The 24,002-nt window shown below is 37.8% G+C and overlaps 1 protein-coding gene across 3 annotated transcripts in view; it reads left to right on the forward strand.

Moving 5' to 3' along the window:
- Positions 1–24,002, forward strand: part of LOC127956774 (transcription factor SOX-5) — a 194,907-nt gene that overhangs the window by 82,689 nt on the left and 88,216 nt on the right. For all 3 annotated transcript variants that reach the window (XM_052554966.1, XM_052554967.1, XM_052554965.1), the window contains one exon: positions 21,625–21,697. In XM_052554966.1, the coding sequence (XP_052410926.1) occupies positions 21,672–21,697 (26 nt within the window). In that variant the 5' untranslated portion in view covers positions 21,625–21,671. The remainder of the gene's footprint in view (positions 1–21,624; positions 21,698–24,002) is intronic.

Below are 24,002 nucleotides of genomic sequence, written 5' to 3' on the forward strand. Positions count from 1 at the left end.
CTTTAGGGACCAATTCTCACTATTAACCTAGTGCCTATTATTAACATATTTGCTTTATAAGTGCTAATAAACAGCCAATATTCTGCACAACCATATTCTACATCCCTAATCCTGCCCAATACCTCAATTTAACAACTGCCTACTGACTATTAATAAGCAGCAAATTAGTAGCTTAATGAGGCAAATGTCATAATTAAAGGGGTCATATGATGCGATTACAAGATTTCCTTTCTCTTTGGAGTGTTACAAGCTGTTTGTGCACAGATAAGATCCCTGAGGTTGCAAAGACTAAAGTCTCAAACCCAAAGAGATATTCTTTATAATAGCTAAGACTCCTCCATGCCCTCCTAAAATGGCTCATTTAAACACACCCCACGTCTACATCACTGTGTGGGAAGATTTGCATAACACCAAGTGTTCAAGAAAAGAAAAAAATGTTTTCATATTTAAAGAATTGCTTGTAATGGGTTTTATTGGTTTTGTCTAGTTGCACCAGGACAGGGCATCACAGTATGATAAGAGGTGTAACATTTCCGTCACACGTTGTAGGTATTCAGCCAATCACAATGCACTGGATAGCTGGCCAATCAGCATACACCTCACTTTTCAGAACGTATTTTTCAGTGCGTATTTGACTTGTTTCTTAAAAGTGGAATTTTTTTCATCAAATGATTTAGTAGAATCTGAATGGACTCAAACACTGTATATAAAAAAAGTAAAAATAAATAAAGGTATAAATAAATAAAGATGGTAAAAAAAGGCGGCTGTGGTTGCTAGAACTGTACTGTAAAAAATACAGTAGTAACATTTTCTTTCTTGTTTTATTAGAAACAGTTTTTTGTATGTGCTATTTTCATCATTTTGACAGAATAATATAGAATTTTAATATTGTACATTTATTAGTTATTGGCTAGAACATAAAAAAATAAATATTAACTTATATTCTGAGGTTTAATACAGGTGCTGTCAACATTTCCCAAAGGATCAACCTAATTGGTTCTCTTCAGAGCAGCACGTGATTGGTGGAAAACAAATCGGACATTTCGGACAGGGTTATGGGGGAGGTCTCAGCCGGTAGGGGGTTCTGTTGGCCTGTCCGATGTCATCAACATGAATCACTAGCAGATCTGCCCCATTCAAGGTCATCTGCCATTTAATATTCACAGCAAAGCTTGACCACCCCACTAGGTCTCATAGCTAAATAATGATCACACATACTTTACCCTATTGAATTTTGTAATAAGAGAGGAACTGTTTTATAGCTGTTGTTTCTGATGCTATCAATATGACATGATGGGTCACTTTAGTTTCAGCACTGTAGTTGTGTGTGGCACACGCTGACTCTGCATCCAGGGGCCATTTCAGTTTATTTATTCATTCTGTTCCATTTTGTCATGCACTGTTAAATGTTTAATCCTCTCATCCCTGTGGTTGGGGACCGCCAGGGGAATGCCGCCCTAGTGGTCACTGGGGTAAATAATACATGACGATGTGTGCATGTATGTGTGTCTGTAGTGATGAGATGCAGGTGTCAGTCCATAAGATGTCTGTTTTGATGTCTCTCTCTCCATCTCTCTCTGTCACACACACACTTTGAAACACTAGGTCAGAGTCTATTAACTCTTCTGAAGGGTGGCCTGTCAGAGTGTGTTAGCTGATGGCTCCATTGTCTTTCACTTTGTGACTTCGCTCACTCTAAGATAACAGGTTGAGCTCACATAAGCACTCAGAGCTGCTCTGGCTGCCCTCTGTCTGTAGATGGAGAAGATGAAACATTTATTTACCTGGAGTGAGGAGTTTGGGAACAGACCACCCCTCTGTTTTTGATCAACAATGACAAAGCATGCTGTCATATGTTTATCGGACAACAATGTAGAGTATTCGTGACTTCTCCCGCACCATTTGTGCTGCAGACATGAGTAATGCCTCAGATTATGTGGCTTGTTGATGAAAGTTATGCATTGCTTTTAATGCCACCACACATCACTAGGCTGAAACTCAGTGTTCTGTGTTTGTTCTGTTGCTGCAAACTAATCACAGATTAGGTGCGTCAATTAGAAGATCATCCTTTTTCTTTTTTGTAGATGTTATCCCAAAAATGTACAGCATTGAACTTTCATGGATTTGCACAGGATGAGAAGGAAAAAAAAGCTTCAAATAGTTTTCAGATTTGAAAAAGGTTTTATGTGTTAATTGTGAGATTTCAAATCAGATTTCACACAAGTTACATATTAGGTTTTAAAGCACTTTCAAATTTTAGGCAAGTTTGAATTCAAATTTACAAATTAGATTTGAAACTGCTTTCAAATTTCAAACCTGCCTGAAATCAAATTTCAAACCAGTTTCATGTTAGATTTCAAACTAGCTTGAAATCAACTTTCAAACCAGCTTTTCAATACATTTCAAAAGATACAAATTAAATTTCAAACTACTTTTATACTTTTATAGAACTTTTATATTTTTTCCAATTTCAAATTAGATTTCAAAGCAGTTACAAATTAGATTTAAAACCAGTTTGATTTAAAACTATTTTGAAATTTGTTGTATCTGTGAATGTTTACAGCATAAAACAAGTTAGCACAGTAGACATGCTGCAATCTAAACACTTGCTGCATACAAATCGCATACTTTTTCGTATAATCAAAGGGTTACAAGTTTCAATTTCATAGTCAGTCTTGCAGTGCAAACCATAAAAAATCTGAAGTCTTCAAATACACATTTATTGCTACATGGTAAATTGATTGTCTATAGGACTGTTCTATAGGACTTTTTAGTATCCCATCACTACAATGCCCTATGAACTTAAACGGCCTCCTCAAAGGCCAGACCTGACACAATACAACTAGACACAATCTCACAATTGCTGGTTCATTTCACTGACACCCTCTTGTTTCCAGGAATCTGAGCATGCACACAAAACTACTAATCAAACCACTCCCTTTATGCAAATCAGCCCCTTGTTAACCCCAATCAAAGAGGTTGCTGGATGCTGCTTTCAACATCCCTTAATGCAGCATCTCCACAACTGCTGTGGCCTCATGGGTAATTACAAAGCTACCCGGCCAGTCTGTCTGACAGCGTTGTGCCACTATGCTCATGACCCCGGCATGACCTCTGAGAGTGTAGGTAATCACCTGTGTGTCCTGAGCTTAGATCTCTATTAGTGCATAAGCACAGTTCAGCTCCACAGAGGAGGGCGAACACACCCCACATTCATCTGCTCGCGGTGAGGTCAGCTCACCTATGAGAGGGAGACTTGCCTGCCTGGTTAGCACACGGCCCACTGAATTGTAGGATTATATTGTAGCTTGATGTGGCATGATGGATGATGTCATGCTGACTAACAGGAATTTTAATATATATATATAAATATATAAATTAATATATATATATATATATATATATATATATATATATATATATATATATATATATATATATATATATATATATATATATATATATATATATACATACATACATACATACATACATACATACATACATACATACATACATACATATATATATATATATATATATATATATATATATATATATATATATATATATATATATATATATGTATATATATATTTTTTTTTTTTTTTTTTTTTTTTTTTTTTTTACACAGTGTATGCTATACTAGTTGAAAATTCAGTTTTAGCAGGTATATACACATTTTGAAATTTCATTCTCCCGTACATTTTTTTGCTATACTATTTATTATATAAATTATTATTATTCCTTTTAGTTTTATAAAAGTTAAAAGATTCTATTTTACTGTTCAATTTACAACATATGTTTAGTATTAATAATTATAATAATTTCAGGAAAAAAAGTCAGATTGTCTTTACATAAATTATTGCATGAATCCACAATATATGTCGATTTTTACTATTTTTTATAATAATAGAAAGAAACTGTAATTGTTGCTTTTAAATATTACATATTTTGCTTTTACAACAACAATTTATTATTATTATTACTATTATTGTTGTTGTTGTAAAACATACAAAAAAAATATTTTTACTATGTAATTTTAGACATATGTTAATGTAATATGTGATCACATATTACGGCACAGGCATATTTGTAGCAATAGCCAACAATACATTGTATGGGTCAAAATTTGTGATTTTTCTTTTATTGCAAAAAAAAAAAAAAATTAGGATATTAATTAAAGATCGTGTTCTATGAAGATGTTAATTTCCTACCGTAAATATATCAAAACTTTACTTTTGTTTGGTAATATGCATTTCTAAGGACTTAATTTGGGACAACAATTTGCAGATTTTCTCAGTATTTTGATTTTATGGTTAACTAAACATACATCAATAAAAAGCTTATTTATAAAGCTTTCAGGTGATGTATTGATGTCAATAATTAAAAAAAGGACCCTTATGACTGGTTTTGTTTTCCAGGGTTGCATATAATGTCTGTGTTAATGTGTCTTCTGACATATCGTAGTATAAAGTGTACAGCTCTTCCTGTAAACCTCTAACATCTTTAACTTTAACGTTCTCTGTTGTATGTCACCCCATCTTTCTACACTAAATCCTTATCCGTCTATTCTGGCCAAGAAAGCGAGTGATAGCTACAGTATGAAAATAGTGTGGGAAAACTGCCAACAAAAAGTCTTGCTTCCCATTATAGACGCGCTCTAATTAGAAGTATAATAAGATCACATGATCTTAGTCGTCCAGATGTATACATTCATGCAAAGCTCAGACACTTTGACAAGGGGCACGTCAGCTGTCCGCATTGGTATGCAGAATTGCTGCCCCAGCCTAATGTATTCATGGACATAATCCCTCTATTGGTCCGACCGCATGCATATGCATGTTTTCTTTGGACCTTGTGTCCAAGAGGGCAGCTAATATGCTTCAAATGAAGAGCAGCACTCCATCAGAGATGATTAACATCAGGTGCAGAATTTTGTCATGTGGTTCCTCTGTCTGGGGCTAAACTAGGATAAGCTGAAGTTTATGTTTGATATCTATCTTTAACTGTGCATTTTAGTGTTTTTTCTGTCAAAAGAATGTAAACTGTTGATTCCAGAGCCTCCCCTCCAGATTTTGGTCCCAGAACACTAACCACCATGAAGAAGAGCGACACAAAGCCCATTGGTGGATGGAAGCTTCTGTTCAGGAGTTTTGCTCCTATTGTTGCAGTGTAAGATAGAAATACGAAAGTCTTTACAGGGAGAGACACGTTTGATAGAGTTGTGGGACGTCTGTGAATATAAGCTGAAGGACAACCATTGTCTCTGGGCGACCTCAATTTGGTACTGTATAGTCCTTCTCGCCACACTGTCTGCAGCCACAAAGCCACCATTCTCCTCCTCTTGCTCTCCAGAAAGAGGGATTAGTCAAATAACGCAACTGCGTGTCCAGATTTCTAACTATCGGACCACATTACAGAGGGAAGAATGAGTCCAGGGGAACTGGGCGGGAAGATGTTTTTATATAACTTCTCTTTTTATTTCCCCTTTTCACATCTCTGAGCCGAAATAAGTTGGGTTGGATGGATAGAAAATGATGGAAGCCCATAAGGAATGCGGGGTATTTTGGAATGGGGGGGGGGGGGGCTCCAGACACAGCTGCATTTCCTGTTTATTCTTGGACAAGTCTGAGGCCCTCCATGAAGAACAGGAGATCCATTCTTCTTTCTTTCTTTCTTTCTTTCTTTCTTTCTTTCTTTCTTTCTTTCTTTCTTTCTTTCTCTACCTTCTGCCACCCATTCGGGCTCAGGGCACAGGTTTTTGTATGTGACAGACCTGTTTTCAGTGTACACGCCCCTTACATTGCTAATTCTGAGGGGGCAACCCAGATTAATAAGCAATTTTAACCAGTGATATGGACCGTGTCCATAGCGTCATTGTCTCACCTGACAATGACGTCATAACCCCTCAATTTCCATTATATGTTTACAGCTCCTTTCTCAGGAGGTCTGCTAAGAACAGGTCGATTTTAGCCTGTCTAATAAATATTCATGAACCTCTCTTCTGATTGGCCTGTTGTTTTCTGAGTGACGCACGGCCAGGCCAACCACACGTTACTAGGGTCACCCAACATCACAGCGCTAGCTGGAGGCAGAAAACAATGGGGAAACTGGGGGCAGTCCACTCAAAGCAGCGCAGATTCTTCTATGTAAGGAACTTAAAATATCATCTTCTTGTGATGTTGGGTGCCAGAATCGATGTAATACAGCCCCAAATTAGAAATATGATCGCATATTTGCTGCCACTGCCAGACAAACAAACTCTTGACAGCTATAGTTAACCATGATAAAACAAGCGTACTGGACAGAAACATTCATAAAAAAAATCAACTTTGACAATATGGGACCTTTAATATGTTGTGTGTTTTAATAGAACAGTGACGACTGCACAGAGTAGCATTATAACAGAATGTATCTAATATGATAAATCAGCGCTGCTTTTCTTTTTTCCCACATACGCATGACCAGAAGGAGCGGAAGTGCTCGACTGTGGCATAATAAAAGCTCTGCTGCTTTCAAACCATGTGTCACGCTCGTTCAGCAACCTCGTTTCCCTTTGGCTTTTAGCCTCACCTTGCTTCATTTACTACTACGTAATAAATCATCAGCTCATCCATACACATGATTTCTGCTTGAGGACCATTGGCTGTGTGGATGAAACTCCCATGTTTCCACACTCAGTCACAGCGTCATCAAACAACGCTACCTGGTCTTTGTTTATTTTGAATACCCACCTTCCAGTGGTGAAAATTACATATTGTGCCTTTTATTCACTTGGAAATCCATCACACAAGTAAAACAGATTGCAACCACTGTTGCGTCTTGATGCAATTCTATAGAAGTTACTCTTCCTGTTGTTCAATAAACCACCTGTCTGGGTGATTTAACAGTGATGTTTCATTTGCCTCCATCAGTGCTATAGAAAAGGTCAGAATCTTGCATTTTACCATCATCACAGTCTTGAGTTTAAGACATGAGAGATGGCCTTTCTTGCTTCTATCTCAGTTTCTTTCATCGAGTCGACTCTTTAGTCTATCAGGTGCTGTGAGCTTGTCAGAGGCTCGAATGCGCCCTTACATGACCCTCATTGTCCTCAGACTGGAGACACAGATGGGGACTTGAGCTGACCTGCCTTTTTCTATTGTGAGATGTCTGAAATATCCAGAGAACCAAAGCAACAAACGCTGGGTGTCACTCAATGTTGCTCAAACTTTTCCATTAGCAACTTTGTGAAAGTCACACTATTCAAACGCAGGCTTTAGAAATGATGCCCAGTGTGCAGAATGACCTTCTGGAGTCACTCATAGAAATCTGTAAACAGACCCATTGTGAAGGATGTATGAACTTTAAGAGCCCTGGAGTTATATACCACTCAAAAATATATTATTAACTCCTGTAAGAGTCCCTTGATATTGAATAGATTGAAATCAGTTTTGTCCTTTTCCTTCTCTTTTGAATAAAACGTTTTCTGAGTTCGCGTTCCTTCAATCAGTGTAATAACTCCCAATGATTTGATAGAATCTAGTCAGGTTTAAAAAAAACAATACAAACAAGTGTTACAATTTTTTTATTTTTTTCATGATAACAGCATAATTTGGTCGAAAAACAGACCAAACACTGTGCTGTAACAGTAAAAGAGCACTTCTCCTTGCTTAACTTCACCTCTCTGTCATTCTGTCCTCGCCGAGTTTCAGATATAATGAAGACGGAAGATGAAACAACAAGACAATTATTTTTGCATGCATATTAAGCGCCATCCATCATGCTTAATAGCCTCTTTAAGATCGGCCCACATTCAAACTCGTGTTGTTTATTCTTCAAGGTTAAATTTGCTTTTGTTTCCCATCATGTCGAAGGGGAACAAACTGCAACCAAGTTGAATCAGGGAGTGCGTGAGATGTGACACAAGGACCACAAACCAAGTCCTGTGGTGGACTGGGACGTGCTAGTCCACTCCTAATGTATTCATTACTGAGAGGTGACTCTCGCCGTGAATCGTGTTGGCAGCTCACAGGTGTTTGTCTCTTTCATTTCTTCTGCCCCTGTTCTTGTTTTCCGCCTCGCTCATATTGCACGAGCGCACACGCAGACACAGGCGCACATGCCCGCAGACGCGTACAGCTGGTTCGTTGTTGTCGCAGGTCTGAAAAACAAAGCTCCAGCAGATGGTTGTTTTAGTGCCAGAGCAAAGAGGATCTACAGTTCCGTCACCATGGTCACACACACACACACACACGTTTACACTCACACTCACTTTGTCTTTGTCTTGCCTGTCCCTTTATTCTCTCTCTCTGTCTTTCTGTAATGTTTATCAAGAATATGATCCCCTCTGAAAGTGTGTTACTGTCCTGCATTCTGATTTACAGAGAGCAGTATACACGCACCTACACCTTACCTTGCTATTTAAATGAGGACACATCTAGACATCTGTTGTTTTATGCAACAATTAGTTCTTGTCCATGAATTGTATTGGTCTAGCAGCATTCTAAGAGGGCTGGAATTTAGTTGAACAGCACTTGATGTTTCACTCAGCTTTGTGTGTATATATATATGTGTGTGTGTGTGTACATATATTATGTAAACACAAACTTTTATTTTGGATGTGATTAATCGATTTGACAGCAATAACTATTTTATTAAAATACTGTAAATTATATATGTATTTATAAATATTTAACTTTACAATTAATGCTATAAATTAAATATTTATTTATAATTATTTCATTCATTATTTCATTTTTTTACAATTTATTTCTTACTACATTTATGTAATAGATCAGGCATACTGTCACTTTTCCAGGTAATAAATTCATAGATGCACATTGGTTAGTTATCGTATGGACAATATACTTTACATTTTTACGTCCCTGAAAATGACGTGGAACAAAACAAACTGTGATTGGTTGCTTTACATGTGTATCAGACAGCCTCTTTTCCAGTACTTGGCCAATGAGAGCTGCTATGGAGCCCAGAAAGTCAGTTAAAATGTTAAAATGGCCGGTGTACGGCGATAGAAAATAGTTTGTACAGTATAAAAACCATCACGCCTATAGAATTATCCCATAAAACATGGAAACACGTGTTTGTGTGTGTAAGTAACTGTGTGAGAAATGGATATGTCATTGATTGGGCCTATCAGTCTGACCAGCTATCGGTTTGACCCCTCCACACACCAACCATAAAGTGCAAAGTTCACAATACAGTTGTGTCTCTTACACATTGTTTGTTTTCCTATCATAAATTCTGTCGAGCTAATGATTTTTTTTATTTAATGATCACTTTATTCTGCTCCTAATCCCCTAAACTGAACACCACTCAAACCGTTTTAGATTTACATTTCAATAGTTTATATACTTAATTTCTCCACTATTGTTTATTAAGCTGATTTCAGGTCTAACTTTTCCTTGCAAGGGAAAAAACATTATGTTGACAAAACCTGACCCACACCCTGAAACAAAGGCATTATGAGAGCTTTATTTTGGTTTGCGAAGAATCTGACCCATAGTGCATTTGTTTTGCATTTGAACCTAAGTAGCTTATTTAAGCATGTGCCCAAGTTTAAATTCTATTACCTAATTATATAAGTTCTATAAAAACACAGGATATCCGAAAGCATGCTATGGGAAAGGTGTAAGATCTTTGTTTTTATCATTCATAAAAGAATTCCAACCAATGTTAATGCCATAAAACCTAAACTTCCTATTAAAAAATGTTGGAATGTAAATCCATTTAACAAACTGTGCCAATAATCTGTTGTGATGCTCCCATATTTCCATGTCACGGTGGCAGCTCGTCGCCATGGCAGCAGAGGAAGTGGATGCTTCGCTGCGGTCATTTGGCTTGAAAATTTGATCTCCACACCAAGTTGACAATGAAGATGTCACAAATCAAATTACACTCATTGTCGAGCCGGGCCCTGTGAACAGGACAGCCGTGCGCACACAGACATGATGTACACACTCGCAGGATGATTGGGTACAAAATGCTTATTTAGAGTGAATGGTTCTTTTGCCTGTCATACCTATCAAAATCATCATTAAAATTAACATTGAATTGGAAAATGATAACATTAGGTCATAAGTCTTAAAGGACCTTCGGATTTGAAGTTTTGAAGGATTTGCAGAATTACATTTTCCTGTTTAAGTATACAGAATGGGCTTCAAAGTGAACCAGACTTTGTGGCAGTTTTATCAAATCTAGCGATGTGAAATCCAGAGGAAACCCCTCATCCTGAAAGGCTGAGCTTCCCACAGAAACTCCTAAAAGCCTGTTTTAACTCACTTAACACATCAGAAGGTTATTAGAATAGCCTTTTTTACCTCCATCGATACCGTGTTTTAAAGCCCCTTAAGATTTAAGCACCCAGAGCGCAAAGTAACTGCGTGAACACGGGATCGCTGGACACGTAGCCATTCTCTCCAGCGGTTCCCGCCGCTCGGGGACCGGAGCTGCTGTCTCCGTGGTAACGGTGTGGCACTGAGGAAATCGAAGGCTGAAGTTCAGCTGTATTGATCTCGCACTGTTCCCTCTGTGCGCAGTCACTCTGAAAAATGGAGAACGCGAGACGAAAAGTGAAAATGACTGAATGGTGGAGTCCACAATTCATTTCCCGTGGTTTTGCAACACTCAGGGACACACACACACACACATATACGTGGAACTGAACACTAGCTATATGTAGTTCAAAAACCTAAATGATCTTTTGAAAACAGATAAAATCATTTTTTGTTATATATTATCACAGCTGGGTAGAATACATTAAAATAGTAATCTGTTAGTACTGTTAGTAGTTAGTAACGTGGTCCATTACATTACATATTTTCGGTTATTTAAACTGCCTACTTTTAAGTTACTTTTTGATCACTTTTGACCTATCTCTTCTATCACATCATATTGATATAAACATACTAAGAGTAATTAACAACATGAAGTCCGTTTTGAACATTACATGACATTAAGGTTTCCCAAACTGGGGTTTGTGAAGGAACTGAAGTGGGTTTGTGAGTTAATGAAAAGCTAATAATTAATTAAATCATAAAAATGTAAATTTTTTATAAATCAATCAAATACATTTTAAAATCTAAATAAAACACGTATTAAAAAATGTCGTTTACCGGCATGTCATGTGACCATAACCAACGTCAGAGAACCAAGAACATGCAAATGCGATACTTTACTGTTAAAATATTGGTTTTAAAATCTCCGATACTTCAAGCAAATATATTAGGTGAAAAAGAATCAGTTGACAAAAAAAGTTTGTGAATTTGTGCATTTTAATGTTTGAAAGACAAAAGCCTTTTAAAGACATAGAAATACATGGTTAAATAACCTATATGATAATTCAAATGAAAATTTGTGTTGACGAGTAGTTGTTGCAATGTTGAAACACTTCTTAAATTTCAAATCCAGTGGTCAAATGCTGTGTCTTCTACAAAACTGTAAGATTTTGGAAGAGTGTATATAAGCAGTAAGCTATTTTAGAAATTTAAAAAGATGAAAAAGATGAGTTCGGAAGAATCAATAAATGATGAATCATAATAATTTGTAATTATGTAATCGATAAAAAAGTAACTGTAGTTTGTTTACGAGTATTTTCAATTGCAGTTTGATATAATTATGTAAAATAAAATTATATATATTTATATTTATATATTGTCACGGGAGGAGCACAAGACAGACACAGTGGGCGTGGCGTCAGGCCTCGGATAGGCTTTTATCATAAATCATAAAATAACACGGGGATAAAAGGTGGCCAAAGGGGAGGAGTGTCCAAAATAACAGGGAATCTGGTGTCCTCGTCGTGCTGCAGGGTTCGTGTGGGCCGGGCAGTGTTCATGGAGGAAGGGTCCAGGTAAGGGGTGGAGTCCGGCGGCCGAACGCGCTCCCCTCCTCGGTCCGGGGCGCGAGGGGCGGTGGCTTCCTCTAGCGGCCGCATCTCTCTCATTGGCCGCGGTGCTGGTAGGGGATGGACGGCCCGGCATCCTGGGTGCAGGTGCGGTTCTACTCCGGATCGCGGGTCCGGCAGCTCACGTCTCTTGTGGCGCGGGAGTCCCTCAATGCACCCTTCCTGGACCCACGCAGACACCAGCGTGCATGCAGGGGGAAGAGACCGGTCTCCCGAGGAGAGGCGCGTTGGGCTTTTAAAAAGCGGCGGTGATGAGGCTCCATTCCCTTCAGGTGTGCCCCATCACACGCCGCCAGCCCTGACTCGTCCAGCGCCCCTCCTCTCACACACCCACTCCAGTCGGGAGCCTGGTGAAGGGCGGCGATTTAGGACGGGGTGCCGGTGACAATCAGGGAGGAGGCAGCTGACTCATCACAATATATATATATATATATATATATATATATATATATATAATTATTATAATTTTTTATTTTTTTTACCACTCATCAGCATGTAAAAGACAGCATATTGAGCATGACTTCAGAATGGTCTAAAGAGCATGTTGTGCTTCATTCAAAGGAAATCTTATTGTCTGTGCAAAGGATTCACATAGTCAATGTACTTATTTGTTTTAACATTTACAAAACATTTTATTTCCAGGTCTAAATTCAATTTTTGATGTGATCTTGTATTCAATGCTCTCTATAAATCAGTGAAATCATGTTCCGCAACACAATTTGATTAACAGGTTAAAGTTCTCACTGTTTCTCCATCTATAATCTTCCTTCTCTCAATCCTCTCCACCCCCGTCCCTTTCTGTCTCTTTCGCTTTGCTTTCTTCTCCATCTTCTATTTGTATCCCCACGATGGTTTCATATATGGAGCCAATCTCCTGAGAAGAAAGCCTCCCACACTTTTATACAAAACGGCTGTAATTGCATTGAGAGTCGTCGTGAATGAAATGAATGGAAACCTTGACCAGGTGTCGCCCCCTTCAAGAATCCAGTTGCCTGTGAGCGTGCGTGCGAGTTCACTGTGGTTATTTGGAATACAGACCCAGACAAATTGACTCGATGCTTTTTGTAAAGTTAACAAATTAACGTCTTCATCGACGCTCGCAGTGGATTTGTTGCCTTCAGCGAATTGGTTATCGGTGTCTTTTGAGCAAGATCCAGAGAGCGGGTCATGCACACAGATACTGTAATCTTTCTCATGTTGCGAGGAATGTTTTTGTCGTCTTTTAAAACTTTTTGTTACTTACTACTTTTCACTGGCTGTTTTTATCATGACTAGTTGTCTGTTCAAAGCACTGCAGAGGACTGTTAAAGACTTTTATGGGTTGTTAGTTAGTTTTAAGCCACTGTTGGTGGAAGTGGAAGTGTCCGCTCTTTGAAGGCCAGAGACGGTCAGAGGCGGCATCCCCTCCGCCCCCCTCCTCTGCTGGGCCGTGGAGAGACGCTCTCTCTGGGCCACAGCTAATTGTGGAGAGTTCAGGAAGACCATCATTAGCACTCAAAGCCACACATGGCCACCAGATGTGTGGCCATATAGAGACTGCCACGTTTTTTCTCTCTCTCGATCTTGCTCTGTCACTTTCTCTGGCTCTCACATGCCTCCCCCCTCATCTTCCAACTTAATAATCTGCCTTTTGTTTCCATGCAGGCTATTGTTCATTAAGATGGCCTCTGCCTTGTAAGAGAAGTCACTGAGTACTGAATAGCATTCTTTGTAACAAAGAGACGTGAGAGAGGGGTATAGGGCGGAGGGGGGCATCTTGGGGGATTTTGTGTGTCCCTCTGGTATTTTTATGGCTTGTTTGTGCAATCTGAGAATTGGACATTGTAGTTTGTGAGAGACAGAGAGAGAGAGAGAGACGTGGTACCTTTCCCTGTTTGTTGACTACAGTCACGCTAAAGACTTTCAGGCCTTCAAGACTGAAGTCTTTTTGAACAAATTCATGATCCTATGTATTAAACCTCTCACTAAATTCATCATACGGACATGAATGATTTCTCATATAATGCATATAATGCAATCCGATTATCGCCTAGTGGGCAAACTGTGTCATTTCCAGGGACTAATATATCAGGTTGGTTTGGACCAGTTTTATTACAGTTAATACATTTTAATACATTATTTATTTTTCAATTACTTTTTTAGATATTATATATTTTGCATTATATATATTTTTTAAATATAATTTTATATTTTAGTTTATTATAATTGTTTTAATTATTATTATTTTTATTTTATTTTTTCATTTTCAATTTGTCATTAACAATCCATGATTTTATTTTATTAAAAAAAATTTCATGATTTAATTATTTATTTAATTATTCAATCTTTACATTTCATACAATTATTACTTATTTTTTTTAATTTGTCATGTTTAATGCAGGATTTTTTTGTTTTGTATTGTATTATAATTTTTTTTTATTAAAAATACAAGAAACCATATAGTTGCCAATGCACTGGGAACTATTCACAATACACCAGAATCGTGTCGTTGAATGCTATTAAACTACACAAGCATTTTCTTAATTAAATGTTCAGATTTAGCTGTGTATTATTTTAATGCTGTCTACCATAATTTGTGGTAGATGTGTCTCTATTCATGTGGATGTGTGTGTTTTGTGAGGGTTCACGGCCTTCAATGTGAATGTATGTTTGTGTGCTTGTGTAATTGTTTCTGTTTGTGTGAGTAACATTCATACACGATGATATATAATAAAGAAAACCGGCCTTCTTCGGAGGGTTCTGCTCCAGTGTCAGAGTGGCAGCGGTTGCCATGGTTCTGTTTACAAACACTTCTCCCTCCCTTTAGCCTTTCTTCCCCTCAAGCGGAGGGGCTGGTGGGGAGGTGAGTACAATCGATTCACAATCGAACCGACATTACTCTGTTTGGAAGCTAATGCACTTTCGACTGAACTGGAAGAAAGATGAGGGGAGAAGGAAGGGGAAAAAAAACGCACACAACAAAAACCAGTGGGAGAGAGTGTTACGGCGAGGAAAAGAAAGGGTTGTATTGAGGCGGAAAACATGTTCTCTGGGAAGAAATCAATTAAAACGAACCTTTAAATTACACCGCATGGCCGCGCCACGTCTGTTAGGGGCCGGGGCACTGCTGTGGTCTGAGCGAGCGACGAGCTGCGAGGGCCCACAACCACTGTGAAAAGTGCTGCAATAATGGCAGATTGGTGTGAGATGTCGAGTTGTGGCTGCGCCTCCGCACTAAACTCTCTTCTGTGTGGGGTTCGCTTGGTTTGCCGCCAAATCCTCATTGCGTCTGGAAGATGGTCCAATTTCTGTTCATTTCAATTGTATGCATAAGGAGTCTTTCACAATGGCCATTGTTACCAAGCAGATTAACAGAATTGTATGGAGGTGTCGTGCTCACATACTAAACAGTCTCAATTGAATATGTATGTCTCAGAAAATGAGCCCCTCCTGCACGCTAAAGCCATAGCTAAGAAGCCTGCTATGAGTTGATGATGGGTAGTTGACTTAAAAATGACAATTCTGTCATTATTTTCTCAACATAACGTCCTGCTAAACCCCTTTAACTTTTTATCATTTGAACACTAAAGAAGAAGCTTTGATGAATGTTCACTCTTCTCTTTTTCATTCGATGAAAAAATATGGTGGCTAGGGGCTGTCAAGCTAATTAAAAAGCACAATGAAAGCCTAGTAAAGTACCTTATTTGAGTCTTCTAAAGCATGCAGTAGCTTTATGTGATAAACAGAGCAGAATCTGATTTAAGTTCATTGGTTTAGAGTGTGGCCACAAATTACTTTTGTTTTTGCAAATTTTCATGGACGAAATCCAGTAGTTTCAAAAGTTTCAAAAGCGAATTTCAAGTTTTTCTCCATGCAGATTTCGCAAGAGGTTTAAGTTGCTCACGCAAAATTGCCGCATTTACCAACCTGGTTCATTTGAAAAAGATGTCTATTTGTGTGATGCTTTTATACATCTCATTACTACTGACATAATTCAATTTCGCTAATGTTAATGACCCTTACACGAGTATGAGTAAATGATCACAGAATTTTGATTTCAGGTGATCTATCACTTTAACATTTGGAAATCAAGATAAATCCTCTTGTGGAGTTGAAGTAGAGGGTTCTTCATCTGGGGGACTGGGATGGGCCTCCTTGCGGAGCTGCGCCGTAGGCCCTTCCACTCTGTCACAAAGACAGGCCTGTATACACAGTCAGGATGTGTTCTCAGTTATGTGTCCGTACCACAGTGTCTTGTTTGTACAAGGCTGGCCTCAATGTTGTGCTGTTCTACAAGGCCATGTGGCTAGACACAGCTGAGTGCCTCTCGAAGGAGCTGCATCAAAGGGCACTGTATTCAGAAACAGACAGGTTGAGCATGTTACCTGCGTGGAACGACTGTTTAGAAACGGGAGGGCTGGATTAAATTAAACATATTCAGCACTCTCAGATAATTACATCAGCATGTAAAAGTCTAATTAGTGATCTCCAGCGGGACACATCTACTGACACTAATTAAATATAGTCAATCCTGCATTCCCCTCAACCCCACCATTTACACACATCCAGATATCTCACACACCACACTGACAGGTGAAGTGTGTGTTTAATGGGCTCAACAGTAATGTTTTGTTTGGATGGTCGGCCAGACTAGTAGTTCATTATTTTATTTGCCCTCACAAAAAAATCAATTCTTACAAACTTTGAAACCCACAGATTGGCATTCAGATTTATACCATATAGCTATATTACAATGTATTACTAGCCGTTTTATTTATTGTTTTTGTGTTCTGCATGTTAGTCAACCATATGATTTTGATTTTATGGGCAAAAGTTGTTCAAAATATTAATAAGCAGTTTTTGTTATCTTTTTATTTTCAAAGAAATCTTAATAAAAGATTATACCACACTACTTAATTATTATTTCTTTTGAAAACCTTTTCTCTTTTAATTAGGATTTTTTTTTTAGGACTACTTTTGACTTTGTGAATATAAAAAAAAAAAAATCAAAATGATTTTTAATTCAGATAATTAAAAACATGCTCATCTTAAAAGCGATATACAAAAGACTACTAAAGACATGTATCTATGAGTTGCATTTTATAGTAATTTTGAATACATTTGCATACTGGGACAAAAAATTTGCATCATGACATCGACAGAATACATTCCTAGATGTACATCAGAAAGTCATGTGACTCTGCCCTAACTCATGTGACTGAAGAATGCTGTGAATAAACCTAAAAACTAACCAGCGGACAAATAGACATTGCATAATAATACATTTATTGTACTATATATATATCATCCTTCCGAAGCTCTAAATTCAACAAATCATATAAAATGTTTACATTTGCAAGATGTAAAAACACAAGATCAACAAATGTAAGTATGTCAACGCAGAACAGCTCCAAAACTCTCTCGCAGGGTCTCAGGCCCCACTTATTATTAAATACTTCTGCCTCTGGTGTGTGAAAGCTGGTATTTAGGAAAGAGGGCAAGGAATAGATATAGATCGGATGCAGCTCAATGTGTGTATTGTGTCTCCGTCTGTTTTAAGGTTCGACTGTGGGCCTCCTGTGGCATTTTTTCGTCTTTCAGTCGGTGCCCTTTGACCCTGAAGTCTGTCTCTGATGACTGCGTTTGTGTGCAAGTCTAGTCTGGAGTTTTGACTTGTGCACGGTTACAGTACTAATTTACTACCCCACCGTTTGTGTCTCTTCTAATTAAGGCCAAGTCATGGCAGACTAGAGCTGGGCCTCGTCATACGTCTGCTCCTTATTATACATTGAGCCTCGCACTCTCTAACACACAGTCACACACACAAACGGAGAGATTACCCTCAGGTCCAGTTTAATCGCTTTCTTCCTTCAAGTGCAGGCTCGGGGGTGGAGCATGCTAATTCCAGCAGGGGGTCGCCAAGGTAGCGAGGGGCTGCAAGGGCGGGACAATGGCAGTGTGCAGGGCATTGATTTGAACCATACCTCTGCACATTCCTCTACAAAACACAATGAAGTGCATTATTCTGCTCGACTAGCCCCCCTTCATCTCGACCCCTTTCCTCTTCTCTCTCTAACAAAGAGCCTTTCACCCGGTAATGTCTAAAGCTTCTCGTCCCACTTACTAACTGTTCTCACCTTAGACACACGTATGTCTCTATGTATTGGCCAACACTGGCACAGTGTTGTGTACTGTAGAACCCCAACCTCTCTGGTTAAAATTCACCCAAAATATAAGTTTGGATACTAAAAGAACTAAGAAGCAGGCTTTTATCGTTAACCAAACATTATTAAAACCTATTTGTGTGAATTAAAACAAATCTCACACAATATATATAAAAAAATAAATAAATAAATATTAGACAAAAGCACATAAAGTTAATACAAATGTATATAAGAAAATGACCTTAGAATTTACTCACCTTCATGTTCCAAACCTGTGTGTCTTTTTCCTTCTGGAAACCTTTGCAGTGGTAATATAATATAATAATGCAGTGGTCTATAACTGAGACTTTTGAAAATGATGCTGACCCCGTTTTAGTTTGAAAACTCCGGGGTTGCATTTCATTGTAAACGGACTAAAACGGAAACTTTCAATGACAAACGGAGACAGAGCGATAGCGTGGCTGGCCACGTGATCTCCGTGTATCCTTGATGACCATGTAACCGTATCATATCTCTGTCGAGTATGTCACTGTGTTTGTTTTGGCATGACTCCCGTGACATGCACACTCTCTGTTTCTGGTCTTATAAAAAGAGATGTTTTGAAAAATGTTCACGCTGCTCTTTTTTTAGTAGAAGCATATTGTGACCAAGAACTGTCAGGCTCTAAAAAGTAGAAAGCAGCACCATAAAGAAGTCCATATGACTGGTGTGCTGTATTTCAAGTTTCTGAAACCAAATCATCTCTTTAAATAAGGAACAGAGTGAAATTTCAGTTGCTAATTTCAGTCGCTATACACTGAAAATCTCCATCATACCTCTCAAATCTCAATATAAATTCTGCACATTCCCTGTAACTATTAGTCAAAAGTTCCCTGTAACTATTAGAAAGTTTCTTGATGTCATACATTTTGTCACATCTATTGGGTCATTTCTCTTTAAGAACGGGATGTTTTTTCCCGCTTGTTTCAAAGATGGCAAAGTTGCATTTTTATCTGTCTATCAGCCCAACCGAGAGCCCATTGCACACAAAATAACTGGGAATTTATCTTTGTATCTGGTTCTTAACAAATACAGATTATCCTTTAAACTCGTGTGGCTGTATGTTTGCATATCGGCAGGAGAGAGAGAGCAGAAAAACACTTAAACCACTTTATCGGACTTGTTCGCCGTGTAAACAGCACAGAGTATAAACAATGTCAGTCTCGAGTGTCGAGTCCAAATCTATTCCAGAGCCGTTCGGTTAATTAAAGCCATCCTTCCCCATGTGCAAGTGAACAAATCAGCTGTCTTAATTATGATAATTAGCAGCAACATCCTTTCAGATTCCTGCACAAAAAACGGAGAAATTGAATCGCATGATGCCACTCGTTAACGAGGTCGTCAGTCAAGCGGCGCAGCTAATTACGACAGGAGGAGATTTCTCTTCAGACCAATGCAGTGATTTTTCACCAAGTCAAAGAAGATGCTCACACACACAACGCCGGGGTTCCCTAATGCTATCGCACACACACACTCATATATACGGGCCTCTGCTTGTCGCGTAACTTCCTGTATGTGAGACTGACTCTAGGGAGGTTTGCGATCACGCCCGGTTTATATTTTCTAGCTCTGTTCTCTTGCTATTTTCAATGGTTGACTGCGTCTCTGTGCAGCCTGTCGAGGTCAGTTCAGACGCTTCAGCTCCCATTTAAAAGAACAAGTTGCAGCAGCCTCGTCTGGGAGCGTACATCTGTATTTGAGAGGGTATTGTAGATGTGCACTTATGTAAGTGTGTTATCTGTGTGTGAGAGTGTGTGTAGAACAGGGCTGATTGAATTAGAGTAATTAGAGACAGCTCACAGTGTCAGTATTAATCACACTGCAGTCTCATTATGGGCCCTGCACATCATTCCTTTCATCTCGTAATGATCCTCAGTCACCAAGTCACACATATTAACCCACATCCCCCGTTTCTCTTCTCTCTCGGTTTCTCTCATTCCGTCTTACACACTTATATACATATATACATATTCAAACGTACATACTTAAACATTCCCCCACACACACAAAATTATATGATTAATATATGTGTATATATATATATATATATATATATATATATATATATATATATAAAGATTTAATATTTATAACAATATATGTTATATATATGTATGTATATATTATTTTAAATGGCTCTCTAAAATACTTGAATCTGATTGATCAGCATTTAAGAGAATAGTTTTGAAAAATGGCTGTGTATTATACAAATGTTGCTGTAAATATGCATAATATATGCCGTTTTCCATACTGATTTTTTATTGTATCATTGCTAATCATAATGCTTAATAATGTTTTACTAATATAATCTATGAATTATATTCTAATATAATTGTAATAAGTTTTATAAGAAGTATATAAATATATATACACTTACAGATACATATTTTTTGTTATTATTAAATTCCATATAGAAATATTTCAGGAAATTGTAATCATATTTTTTTTACATGTAAAACTTCATTTATTCATTTGTACACACTGTCCGTGTAAAATGCAATTTCAATATATTTATATTTATAATTAAAATATTTTAGTATAAATTGCTATATATTTAGTAATTTTATATTTTGTATGCATATTTATATATTTTTGTTATTTTTTATGTAAAACATCAATCATTTCTTCATTTGTTTTTACACACTCTCTGGAGAAGTAGAAGAGAGAGAGAGAGAGAGAGAGAGAGAGTGAGAGAGCGAGTGAGCTATTGCATTAGATAACAATAGCAAGTTCAATTCATCAGTCTCTCTGACAGAAGGGTGGCAAACACAAAACCTTTTCTATCATATCACATCTAGGCTGAAGTTTGCCCATAGGGATGAAATAGCTCCATTTTGCAGATCTTTTCTGTGGCCTTATAATACCAAAACTTTGAAGCCTCAGGCAGTAAGCAGCATCCCTGTAGTGAAGTATGGTGGATACCTCAGGGATCCTTCTCTGGGGCAGGAACTGGAAAACTCATAAGGATGGAGAGGGAAAATGGATGGAGCTAAGTCCAGATAAACCCTGGAGGAAAACGGCGCTGGGCCCTGGAAGATGATTCCGATTCCAACAAGACAATGACCTGTAACATACTGCAGTAGTCAGACTGGAGTGGATTGAAACCAGAAAGGTTACAGTCTTGGAGTGGCCCAGTCAAATCTCAAACCAACTGAGCACCTGTGGAATGACTTACATTCTGCTGTTCAAAAACGTCATGAGGAAAAAATGACAAAAATTAAGATACATGATGACAGAGACACTCAGAGATATTAAGACCTGACATGACTGTCCAAACTCCATTTACTCTTGAGGACAAATACTTTTCTTTTTCAGTTTCTTTTTACCATTATTATTATTTACGTTTATTTAGTGGAATATCAGATGATTCATTTGGCTTTTTTCTTTGACTTTGTTTGGACATCTCTAGTACAGTAATTGCAATCCCGTTCTTGTAATTCATGGAGTTACCTGATGTATACAGTAAATGTATGATGTCTAAAGAACTGTGCATATGCACACTAACCTGAATTCTGCAATGATTGTGTGTTGCAGACTGTTCAGCGCAATCCCGCCACACATTCACACTCTCTACAGGAGGAATGAAGACAGGTGAAGCTGAAGACAGGTAAGAACCACAGATCCGGGTCACTTTGGAGATTTTTACTATAAAAAATATAACTGATCAGACACATCTAATTTCTGCACCCTATGCCGGAAACTGGTGCTTGTTGACACATGAGGAAATTGTTAAAAATGATTAAATCTCAGTTCTAAGTAAAAGTCAGGTGATACATGTGTTTTCTCTAGCATTGGCTTAACTTTCAAATTTTTCCTCATTTTGGTAACACATCTCACCGAGCTTCACACCACACCACATTTAATTTAGTTTTATTTTTGATTTTTTTATTTTTTTTCTGAAAGTTGTTTGGTAAAGTTGCTACATTTTTGTTTTGATTTTGAACATATCACAGAACTGTTTACATTTTTATTATTATTATTTTTAAGCTTTTGGGAAAACAAACATTTGTCACATTTGCTGTCATTTTAATTTAATATTTAAGTTTCATTGTGTCAACTTACTCCATAGAGTGTGACAAGATGCCCCGCTATTGTCACTATGGTCAATGTGTATTCAGTAAACTGTAGAGTAGGTTTTTTCATTTGCAACACCAGTGGATACGTTCAAGATATTGTTTATAGCCATAAACTGCCAGTTACACAAACACACACACACACACATATATACACTGTATGAATGTATCTAAAGTAAAGAAAAAAATAGAAAATGACAAATCAGTGGTCATATGTTATGTAACTTATTTTTTATAAAATAAATATGTCTGCTTAAAAAAATCTAATATCTTTTAAAGGTAACGTCTCTGTTGCTTTATAACAAATTAATAAAATATCACTTTTATGAACAAGAATAGAAAAAAAAAAAAACATCAGCTCGAAGAAATGCTGAAATTAATACCCAGTCTGGGCTCAAGCTTAGGTGTCTCAGCTTTTATTTGTTTCTGCTCATTACATGCTGAACTTGTGTTTACACAACAGCAAAGGGAAATATCTCCATTTAAGAAGGAGAGCAAATCTCCAGCGTTCCCAGTGTCATTATTCATCTTTTTCTTTTAATGAATCTGAAATAATTATTTGGTTTGAGGAGTGCAATCCCTAATAAGGTGTAGCAGGAAAAACAACAGGGAAAAAAAGGAATCAGGGGAGCGGCGTCTTTTGAGTACAGCCACTGTGTTTGTGTTAATGAATGCAGGTTAGGTTAATGACGAGGAATAGACTTCAAACAGCACCGTGAGGTTGTCTGTCTCTGATGAGGGTCTTTTTGATGCTTTTTCATAACTGCTTCTAAGGGTAAAGTCTTTGCATTGGCTGCTCTCATCTCTGTAGCACACAGTCACATACACGCTGAACTCTGATCAGGGCTTTAGGTCAGCAATCTGTTGTAGAAGTCGGGCGTAACGCTCAGTGATTGGAGATTGAAAATGGCTCGTCCAATCACTGACAGCCGTCCTCATGGGCTGGAGAGGGAGATGCAGTGTGACATTGCGCGAAATCATTTGCTGAGGTTAACAATGTGGGCTGATTTGGACTTTTACATAGCTTAAAGCATCATATTATCATCAAGGTGATGTTAAATTCGTGTTTTTTTTTTCTGTTGAAAGTGTGTGGTGTGTTAGTGAGCCTCAATAAAGCTCAGACCCCATCTGTATGTATATGTGTGAAGTAACACTTGAATATATACTTAAATGTAGGGCTGTCAAAGTTAACATGTTAATTTAATTAAATGCAATTAAACATTTATCTAATTGTTATATTTTTCCTAACCAATCTGCATATAGTTCTGTGGGGGTAAATTAATTACCACATAAATTGAGTTAGATAGAATAGCTGTTGTCGTTGCATTTATACCAAAGGGGATGATCATATTTGGGAGTCCAAAATGCCATAGTATCTGAACCTCCTTTGTATCTTTCTATATCCACATCTGTTTTTACACCCTTTCTCAGTCTTTTCCATCCTATCACCATTCATTCTCTCTGTATCCGTCTTATTTGATGTCATAAGTGCATGTTGTCTAGCTGACTGAGGGCTGTTTAATTTGATCTAACCAAAGGAAAACAAACAGACTGTTCCATCACTCATCTCTCTGCTTTGGACTTTTTCCTTCCTTCCTTCCTTCCTTCCCTCCCTGCTTTTTTTCTGGTCTGCTGCTCCTATCATTCTTTTGTGTACACACCATTCTATTCACTTCTCCTTCATTTCACTCTCTCCCTTTCATTTGTTCATTTTCTTTTGTTCTCTCAATCATTTCCGCCTCCTTTTTTCTCCCCCACAAGCTCTATCCTGCTTTCTCTAGCACTAATTGTGTTGTGAAACACCTTTGCTGTGTGTTCGGGGCCCGAGTCCATAAGGGC

This window comes from Carassius gibelio, chromosome B4 (genome assembly GCF_023724105.1).
Source record: "Carassius gibelio isolate Cgi1373 ecotype wild population from Czech Republic chromosome B4, carGib1.2-hapl.c, whole genome shotgun sequence".
In the NCBI taxonomy this organism is placed as follows: Eukaryota; Metazoa; Chordata; class Actinopteri; order Cypriniformes; family Cyprinidae; genus Carassius; species Carassius gibelio.